Source organism: Epinephelus fuscoguttatus, linkage group LG17, assembly GCF_011397635.1.
Source record: "Epinephelus fuscoguttatus linkage group LG17, E.fuscoguttatus.final_Chr_v1".
Classification (NCBI taxonomy): domain Eukaryota; kingdom Metazoa; phylum Chordata; class Actinopteri; order Perciformes; family Serranidae; genus Epinephelus; species Epinephelus fuscoguttatus.
Genome location: NC_064768.1, coordinates 27,214,806 through 27,224,704, shown reverse-complemented (window position 1 = coordinate 27,224,704; position 9,899 = coordinate 27,214,806). Strand labels below are relative to the sequence as shown.

General features: G+C 42.9%; 2 protein-coding genes across 2 annotated transcripts; one reads left to right on the top strand and one right to left on the bottom strand.

The window, feature by feature from the left end:
• Window positions 1-401: 401 nt before the first annotated feature.
• si:ch73-345f18.3 (uncharacterized) lies at window positions 402-3,061 on the bottom strand. Its single transcript, XM_049601827.1, has 4 exons — window positions 2,875-3,061; window positions 1,736-1,814; window positions 1,382-1,603; window positions 402-1,281 (listed from the first exon to the last, which is right to left on the bottom strand). Exons 1-4 carry the CDS (start codon window positions 2,929-2,931, stop codon window positions 893-895), a joined length of 747 nt encoding a protein of 248 aa, XP_049457784.1. The 5' UTR covers window positions 2,932-3,061; the 3' UTR covers window positions 402-892.
• A 316-nt stretch (window positions 3,062-3,377) lies between these two features.
• Window positions 3,378-9,803, top strand: klhl7 (kelch-like family member 7). The gene is made up of 12 exons (XM_049601825.1): window positions 3,378-3,825; window positions 3,997-4,099; window positions 5,710-5,803; window positions 5,987-6,111; window positions 6,234-6,409; window positions 6,670-6,844; window positions 7,094-7,236; window positions 7,442-7,682; window positions 7,807-8,008; window positions 8,241-8,338; window positions 8,470-8,653; window positions 8,788-9,803. The coding sequence occupies exons 1-12, from the start codon at window positions 3,697-3,699 to the stop codon at window positions 8,951-8,953; spliced, it is 1,836 nt and encodes a 611-aa protein (XP_049457782.1). The 5' UTR covers window positions 3,378-3,696; the 3' UTR covers window positions 8,954-9,803.
• The last annotated feature ends 96 nt before the right edge of the window (window positions 9,804-9,899 follow it).

The window sequence follows — 9,899 nt, the reverse complement described above, 5'->3', positions numbered from 1 at the left end:
TAATAATGCATGACCACTTGACAATGACCTCTGGAACAATGGATTTTCCGAAATTAATTATCAAGATGGCATATGACCATGTGTTTGTTTGCTTTCACGTTAATAGCAGATGGAAAGCTTGGGTTTTTAATCAGTTGATAAATGCATGGGCTTTTGTAGATAACAATCACTAAATCTGCTCCCTCGAAATGTTACAATAACAAGACACTACACACACAATTACAACAAACATCTGGTCCAATTCCCACTGCTGCTATAGGAAACTATTTCCTGTCTCTATTGGCTTGTAAAAAAAACCAAGTGTAATCCAGTGCAGTTCACAATCAGAAAGCTCACACATTGGGTGAGCAAAAGAACAATCAAAGATTTGCAAAAATTTAAGCATCCAATCAGGAACAAAATTCTTAAAAAGAAGAAAGTAACACATTTATTATTTTTGATACATGATTCTGAAATTCAGGGTATCTTCATCCATGTAGTGCAATTTCTGAAAACCAGACCAAAGGCATATGATATGAAAAGCAATTGTTAGAATAGAAAAGTGAGTCTGCAGTGCCCCCTAATGTTAGCTGGTAAGATTACACCCATCCAGGAAGAAACTAAATCTTCACATATACAATACATTTTAAGTGTTAAAGTGAGTCTCTGCTACACTTCTTAAAATTTCGATAAAACATTTAAAAGGCAGACATAATTGCAAGTCTTTGTGTTCATATAACAAACATGATATGACAGGCAGGCTGCAATAAGCAGAGAGTATACTTGGTACATTTGAATGCATGCATGGCGTTCAAGGTGTGCATAATTGTCAAAGAGTGTGCATAAACTCTGTAAATATTCGAATCCTGTATGCATGTATTGTAATTGGTGGATTCAAATTAAGTATCTAAAACTACAGATGAGCCCCTGCTATCTCTGCAGCCTCAGTGAGGACTTCCCCAGCCTGTTGTCTGTATCCCAGCGACAGCTCCTTCGCCCTCCTCACTTCCTTCATGTTCTCCTCCAGGTTCTCATTCAGTCTTCCCTGCTCCTGGTAGGATGCTGCAGCCGCATTCACTTGCTCAGCCATTTGATCCTTGCAACGGAGCAGCCAGCCAGTCATCTCTTGAAGCGTGGCACCCTTTGAGATTGTGGCTTTGGCACTCTCAGAGGTTCCCTTCACTTCATCCTGAGCCAATCGCAAATGCGGAGGCAGCGGTTCCTCCTCACTTTCATCCACAGAAACCACATCGAGGGAGAAGTCATAGCCCTTCAACTTAAGCGTGACCCTGTACCTGGAATCTGAGAGAGTGGAGAGATGGAGATTGAAACAGAGAAATAAAGGAAGCAGAACACTGAAGCAAGAAAACCTGCCACTGTATTTTCTGAGTGTGCCAATTACCATGCTGATCTCTGATCCTCCCCATACATTCGGATAAAGTCAAGGTATCATTGCGGTTACAGCCATAGATCTGACGCAGGTTGTTGATATGTCTGACCATAGCCTCATGGCGCTCGTGCTGTTCGTTGAAGGTCTCGGCCATGTCAGTAAACCTCTGGTCCAACTCTGGCACACACACTCGCCTCATCACCAGCTTGCCAATCCGCCTCACAATGTGTGCATCTGAGGAGGAAAAAGAGTATCACACAACAGGCACACACAAAAAGAAACATGTAGTTCAAATTCATCCTTAACTTTATGGAAGTCTACAGGTTTGAGAGAAAAGACACATGAGCATTTAGAGAAATGATGTACCACTGTGCGCTGACCGGGTCCGCCTGGCTGAGCTAGCTCCATTCAGGTCAGACGGTGTGGGGTGCAGGAGAGGCTGTCTCTGAAACAGAACAGCAGAGTTGTTTGTTGTCTTTATGTAGAATGAGTTTGTTTTTAGTGGCACTTTTCAGGAAGAGAAATAAAGCAGGCTGCAGGAAATTCATAAGAAGAAGAAGAAGAAATAAAGCAGTTATAAGGCTCACCTGGACACATGTGACTACTGAGTCATAAACTGCACCTCCCAAGTGCTCATGTTTCAAACAAAAAAACTTTCATTTCAAGTGTCTTGTGTCGCTCATACTCCTTTTATGGGAACCTTATTATACTTTAAGGTTTTATTGTATCACTGGACTTTATGACAAAACTATAAAATGATCGTGATTTAGCTGAAATTTTCCTTTTCTCGTGAGACACAATGAAAATATTGTCAGGGGTACTTTTTTATCTGTGACAGCATAATTCAAATACATAAATCTTTATAATGGAGGTAGTCGTGGATGGACTACTTAACTTCAACTTCAAAATGTCACTCAAATGATCATATACTGACCAGGAAAAACTCAAAATAACCACTAAGAGACACAAATGATCTGCAAAGTGTAGGGATGTGGTTTATCTCCAGGGAGTTGTCAAGGGAATTGTTGTGGGCAGATGTGGTTGTCGTACAGGTCAGGTTTCAGCGTCCAAAAAGAGGTTTGTAACACAAAACTGGTGACAACGGCTCAGACAGTTTTCTCCCCCAAACAAAAATAAAGCTCTGACTCACAAAAGCCTGAGTGTGATGCTGACACCCAAGTGGTCATCATAAAAAAGACACACTAAATAACCACAATGAGATACAAAATGACACAAATTAAAATAAAAAAACACACTACATCACCACAAAGTCTGTATCTTGCTCCTATGTAGGGGAGGTGGTGGGGCCTTTTACATATTTGTGCCCAGGGTTCAATTGTCTCATAATCCGGCCATGGATGTAGCTCTGGTCATTCTTAGATCACACTAGCAGTAAAGGGGTTCATCTAAAAATCTAAGTGAGGCAAAGCACTGGACAAGTTTCTCGTCTGAACTCGAATACAACGCAATAACATGCACACAAAAGCCAATAAACAAACACATACCTCATCGTTGGAGGAGTTTTCACCTGAGAAGCAGCAACAGCAGAGAAAGCGGAGCATTTTTCTGCAGCTCTGGGGTCTGTCGATTTGTTCTCGGGTCAATTATTTCTGACAATTGCATCTGTCGTCCGCACATTCCAAATGACGTCAGCGTCATGCGACTCCAATAAAACTTTTCTTCCTGGTTATGTTTTCTGAGTTGCTGTGCTGATATGCGCGTGACAGGCAGACAGGTGCGCCTACAGGTGAGCTGCTGCAGCGAGGTAAACAAAACTCTGCTGGCGCCATTAGCTGTAACTCCTTGGGTATAGTAAATTAAAAATTTGCTTTACCGAGAAGAAAAAACAACCGAAGTATTGTATGTTTGTTTATTTTGAATATCAAAATGTATTCTTTGTGTCTACAAACTGTTTTAAAGGATGATTCAGTTCCGCAATCCTACATGATAACGTGTAGTTCCTCGAATCTGTCGGTGGGGGCGAACGCGAGCATCTTCAACCAAAGCAAAACCGTAGAAGAAGAAACCCACAGCCACAAGCTAGCTCTAGCTTACAAAATACCACTACGCTAACCAGTTTTATCACTATTTCACATGACAGCAAGTTCATCGTTATGGTTTTCTTTCACTCTACGAGTTTTTAAGGAGAAGCTCGCGTCAAATTGGCGGCTTTTTAATTATTAATTACACAACGAGCTGCTGGCTGCTGCTAGCAAGCACAGTGTACGCGGCTAAACGACAAAGAGACCGCAGCTGCTGCAGCTGCACACTGCTGGCAGTCAAAGTGTTGTTGCCATAACTGAACACATTACATTAATCAGGCCAACATGACGGGGGTGGCCTCTCCAGAGAAGGCGGCGAGCACCAAGAAGAAGAGCGAGAGGAAGTGTGCCACCAAAGAGGAGTACAGACAGCTGTCCAGCATCATGGGAGTCATGAACAACCTGAGGAAACAGGTGTGCAAGTGTGTGTGAGAGAGAGACACAAAAGAGGACAAGAGTGTATGTGTGTAACAGGGTTTAACACGCAGCATATACTGTAAGTGTGTGTCCATGTAATGCTTTGTGTGTGTGTGTGTGTGTGTGTGTGTGTGTGTGTGTGTGTGTGTGTGTGTGTGTTTTCTTCAGGGTACTCTCTGTGATGTGACCCTGGTGGTTCAGGGGAAACACTTCTCAGCCCACAGAGTAGTGCTGGCTGCTGCAAGCCACTTCTTCAGCCTCATGTTTACCAGTAAGTGTGGACACAAAAACGCACAATCACAGGCAGACACGCTTGGTATTTAGTACATTGGGTCCAGGTGGACCACAGCAATGAGAAAATTGTCTCTGCTGCCATTAGGAGTAGTGTGATTTCTAGGTGAACATCATATTTCTGGAGGTCAAGGATGCAGAGACGTGTGAATATTGAATATGAAGATAAAGAAAACCCAGTCTAGTGTTTAGATATTCTGATCATTATTTAAGGCCTAGTGTGTAGGATGTAGTGGCATCTGGCGGTGAGGTGGCAGAACTGAATCTTTTCCCATGTGCCAAGCCCGTAAGAGATATTATGGCCGAGCAATGACTGAATATGTGCAAAAAATGAAGTCAAAATAGTCTGGATACAGCCGCTGCCATCTTGCGTTGTTGACACCACTTGGAGCCAGAGTTTGCACAGAAGGGATCTTCGCAGTATTGAGATCCTGCTGCAACAGTAATCACAAGCACACCGATTGGAACATGCAGCTGTCAATCATCACATCAAACCCCTTTTTATAGCATCAGATAACAGTTATAACCAAACTTATAAGACAGATGAACACTTGAACTTTAAACAGTGCAATAAAAATTACCCAAATGACAGAAACTGTCTTTGGGAAAAGTTTATTTGATGTGTACTTTGATTTTTTTTTAGTTTGGCCCATGTACCATCTGCTGACATGCAGGGGGTCGGGTTAATGACCTATGCTGCAGCTAGTCACCAGGGGGCCATCAAGATGTTTTAGTTTCACTTTCGCAGAGCTGTCATGTCGTCCATCTGTGTTATACAGTCCACATTGAGAAACATGAATGGTCTTATCTAGAGCCAGTGTTTAATTTGTCCATCCTGAGCTACTGTAGAAACAACATGGTGGACTCCATGGGAGAGGACCAGGCCCTCAGGAACGCTGCTCAGCCTTGCAGCCAAATGTTTGTGGCTACTTGTGGTATTGCAGTAAAAAATCCTCTGCAGCCCAAAAAGCATTTTCCCGTTAGGCCAACATTATAAAAGAGGCATCTGTAAATCTGTTGACAGGACACCTCAAAATGTAAACAAGGTCAATTATGACTCTTTTTATCATGAATTTTTGATCCATGGAGGTTTTATATTTGTATAACTTCCCTGGAGCTGAGAAAAGCGAACAAAAATCATACAGTATTTAGTTATTACTATAAATCTATGGAGAGGACCTGCTCCATACATAGATATGAACAGAAAACACAGCAATTCCTATTTTCAGGTGATTATAAATTAATGAACACACAGTTATGAATGTTGTATACAATTTCTGCCAATAGATGACCCTAAATCCTAAACACAGTGGACCTCTAAATATTAAAAATATCAGTTATAAGTCTTGATAATTAAATGAAAAAGATACTTTTCTCAACACAAGATTTATTATGGCTTCAAACACAAAAGCAAAATGTTTGTAGTCCAGCATAGCAAGATCAATGATTTTGTAAGTCAAAATCATGACAGACCAAATCACAAATTATTAATTACGCAGTGCTCCCCAAATTGTTCTCAAGCATAGCAAGGAAAACATTTCTTGTATGTTTTATTTATAATGATGTCTACCTCCTTTCCCTCAACTCCAGCCAGAATGATGGAGTCAATGTCCCATGAGGTGGAACTCAGGAGTGCCGAGCCTGAGATCATTGAGCTGTTGATTGAATTTATCTACACAGCACGGTAAGACTCTTGACCAAAAGTACAGCATCAATAGTGACATGTAGGAGTGGTCGTTCTGAGGCCTACAGCACAGTTTAAAATGTACGTACTGAATGAGACTGGCTTAATTGGTTAGAAAAAGTACTTTCACCCAATGTCATCAGAAACATCTCTTTGATGATAAAGTATGTGTGTGTGTGCCAGGATTTCTGTGAACAGCAGTAACGTCCAGTCGTTGCTTGATGCAGCCAACCAGTACCAGATTGAGCCTGTCAAGAAGATGTGCGTTGAGTTCCTCAAAGGACAAATTGATGCAACAAACTGCCTTGGTAAGATCAAAAATACAATCAACGTCATCTGTGCCTGGTTTGTACAATTAGGAGCATTAAGTTATCTCTCTCATGCCTGCCACATCCTATAACTTACTAGACTGACTGCTCCTTCTGTGCAGGTATTTCCTCCTTGGCAGACTGCATGGACTGTCCTGAGCTAAAGGCAGCAGCAGAGGACTTCTTCCAGCTCCACTTCACTGAAGTCTACAAACTGGACGAGTTCCTACAACTGGATGTCACACAGCTCACACACCTGCTGCACCAGGACAAACTCACTGTCCGTGCTGAGGCCCAGGTACACATGCACAAGTTCTTTGACTTTTGTGCTAGAATCTTTAAGAAAAGGCTAAAGAAAAAAATGTCTGCAATATTCATAGAAACTAAGTGTTGGTATTTTGGCCCTTAAGTTCGAGAGCGTAGCAAAATAATACGGCCCTAACAATGTTTTGTGAAGTATTATGTGCAAATTATGACAAGTATTTGGATTGCCAAATAAATGGTTTTTCATCAGCTCAGAACAAAAACAATAACCCCCATTGTTGCATTTGTGTGCAGATTTATGACGCAGCAGTGCGCTGGCTGAAGTACGATGTGTGTAACAGGCAGCAGTACATGGTGGAGGTGTTGGGTTGCGTCCGCTTTCCTCTGGTCTCCAAAACCTTCCTCTCCAAGACGGTGCAGGCTGAGCCCCTCATCCAGGACAACCCACAGTGTCTCAAGATGGTCATTAGTGAGTGGGAAGAGACACATGCACACAAACCATTATTTAAAAGTGTACACACATAATACTGAGTACATAACATTCATATGAAGGAGCACAAAAAAGTGGTGTAATAATGGAATAGTTGACATTGTCTGCTGTGTTTAGGAAAATGTTACAGTATATTTGCCCTGGGTTGACATCAGCAAACACACACACACGCACACACACACGCACACACATAAAACAAAAATGAAACACTCTGTGCTTTCGTCCCAGGTGGAATGCGCTACCACTTGCTGTCCCTGGAGGACCGGGAGGATCTGGGAGAGAGCAGCCGACCGCGACGCAAGAAGCACGACTACCGCATCGCTCTGTTCGGAGGCTCCCAGCCTCAGTCCTGCCGCTACTTCAACCCCAAGGTACTGGGCTTAAGTCAGTAAATGTTGTATAGATAAATACTCTTGTTCATTATTAAGGTTTGAAACAAAAGAATTCTCCTCAGTTGAAACAATGTGTTTGACCTCTTTGGCTTCACAGTGATTTCAATAGTGCGTTTCACATTAATCAAATTAGATATTGCATAAACAAACAGGTGTTTAAGTGTCAGTCTGGCTTTCCGTGCAGGACTCCACCTGGACAGACATCCGCTGTCCCTTTGAGAAGCGCCGGGACGCCACAGCCGTCTTCTGGGACAATGTAGTCTACATCCTGGGCGGCTCACAGCTCTTCCCCATCAAGCGCATGGACTGCTACAACGTACTGAAGGACAGCTGGTACTCCAAGCTGGGCCCTCCCACGCCTCGTGACAGCCTGGCTGCCTGCGCTGCCCAGGGCAAGATCTACACATCTGGGGGGTCGGAAGTGGGTGAGCAACAGGGAGGTGGAAGGGGTTAACGTGAGACCTTGGGACTGGGGACAGTTGGCTTTGATGATGCTTCATGGGTGAAAGCATTTAATCAGTGTTATGTACTGTATGTGTGTGTCTGCAGGCAGCTCTGCCCTCAACCTTTTTGAATGCTACGACACAAGAACAGAGTCTTGGCAGGTGAAAACCAGCATGCTGATGGCCCGCTGCAGCCACGGCTCAGTGGAGGCCAACGGGCTCATATACGTCTGCGGAGGCACGGTGGGCAATAATGTGTCAGGCAGGGTCCTCAACAACTGTGAGGTTTATGACCCGAACACTCAACAGTAAGTCTCACAAACCTTTTTTTATCTTCTTGAATGGGCTCTGAAAAGCTTTTATCAGAACAAGAGGTCATAGAAATGTTTCCACAAAGACACAGGAAAGTTCAAAACAGGAGTTTCTAAGTTTTTTAAGCTGACAATAATCATATGCGATGTTGTGTTGCACAGTTATCTCTGTTACACTCTTCCTAATCCCTTCCTTGTCCATCTGTCTCTCCTGTCTTTCTGCCCTCAGATGGAGGGAGCTGTGTGGGATGAGAGAAGCAAGGAAGAACCATGGGCTGGTGGTGGTCAACAGCAGGATCTATGCTGTGGGAGGGCAGGGGGCACTAGGTACAAAAAAAATCTGATATTAATATAACCACCACAGTGATGACAGATGAGCTACACTGGTATAATACCTTTGTATTTCTATTACTGTAACAGTGACCTCTGTATGATTTTTTTGTGTTTTTCTTTTTTAGGTGGACTGGACTCAGTGGAGTACTATGACATTGCCAGTAATGAGTGGCGTGCCGCTGCGGCAATGCCATGGCGAGGCATAACTGTGAAGTGTGCAGCAGTCGGTGAGGTCATCTACGTACTGGCAGGGTTTCAAGGTGTGGGCAGGCTCGGACACGTCCTGGAGTACCACACGGATACTGACAGGTCAGTGCGGTACAATAAAACCGATTAATAAATAGGCATTGAATTCTGACAGTAATATTCATACTTATAATCCAAAATAGCTCGTTTAAAACCTGAAGTTCTGCCTCTAAGTCAGTTTTCTTCTCTGTGTTCAGATGGGTGACCTGCAGCAAGGTGCGTGCGTTTCCCGTCACCAGCTGCCTGATCTGCGTGGTCGACACATGCGGAGTCAACGAAGACGAAGACATGGACCTCATAGACTCTCAGTCACACGCTGCAGCCGCTGCCTCCTCGTCTGCCTCGACGTCGTCATCCTTATAGTACAAGAAGAGGATTCAGTGTATGTTGAATTGTGACGTTTGATGACTGCTGTGACAACTTGTGCGTTTGTCGAATGTGGAGCTGACTGACAGAGGGCAAGGCCTGACAGCTAATGTGAATATTCACGTGTGTATTTAGGCAGAACACTGATTATGTTATTTAAATATGTCCGGTAGGCAGATTTCTTTTTAACTTTTAGCTGTGCCAGAATTGTAGGTCCTTATGTTCCTTAAAGTCCTTAAAGTGCCAGTGGGGCAATGTTCCTCAAATTTAAGGGAACAAGGAGACTTTTTAGGTTGGATCCTTGGACTGTTTTTTTTTTTTTTTTTTAATCTTAAAGAGATTGATAAATACAGGTGGAGATTTTTTTAATTTAATTTCTTGGTTCTTATTTTAAAGAATTTTGTGATGTTTTTGTTGCTTGTGACGTCTGTACTGTTACAGAGTGTAGACAGGTTGTGTATCTATGTTCTCCAGCTCAATATCCTGTTATCAGAACACATTAAGGGGGGGTTCACTTGTTCAGTGTACGTTTCCCTCTGTCAAAATGTTGAAATCACCCTCCTACAGCTTACAGCCTACTGATGTCATACTCCTTGAAACCTACACCTTCAAATTTGTGGGCAAGACAGACTTGATTTTAGACGTTGATACCTCAGCAGTGGCAGAACAGGCTTTTACAGTTCAGACTGCATTTGAAATGTCCACATCCCTTCATTCTTTTGCAGTTTGAACAGCGAAGCTAACCCTTACCAAGTTCACTATGTTAGTGTATGTTGAGAAACAGGACCCTGGGAACATAGGGATAACCTCTTTACTGAAGTTAGACTGCATTTATGAAAAGCTGTGTCTTGGTTGTGTTGTGTACATATTTAATACGAGTACTTTGGTAACACACTGTAACTTAAAACTTACTTGCCATATGTGTTTATGACTTAAACCTAGT

Bases quoted from the DNA above. Each gene is read 5' to 3' on its own strand.
- si:ch73-345f18.3 (XM_049601827.1), bottom strand. From the start codon at position 2,931: ATGCTCCGCTTTCTCTGCTGTTGCTGCTTCTCAGGTGAAAACTCCTCC. The intron at 1,815-2,874 runs GTATGTGTTTGT...GTTCTGTTTCAG, and splicing joins AAAACTCCTCCAACGATGAG to AGACAGCCTCTCCTGCACCC. The intron at 1,282-1,381 runs GTAATTGGCACA...CCACTCTCTCAG, and splicing joins GAGGATCAGAGATCAGCATG to ATTCCAGGTACAGGGTCACG.
- klhl7 (XM_049601825.1), top strand. From the start codon at position 3,697: ATGACGGGGGTGGCCTCTCCAGAGAAGGCGGCGAGCACCAAGAAGAAG. The intron at 3,826-3,996 runs GTGTGCAAGTGT...TGTTTTCTTCAG, and splicing joins TGAACAACCTGAGGAAACAG to GGTACTCTCTGTGATGTGAC. The intron at 5,804-5,986 runs GTAAGACTCTTG...TGTGTGTGCCAG, and splicing joins GAATTTATCTACACAGCACG to GATTTCTGTGAACAGCAGTA.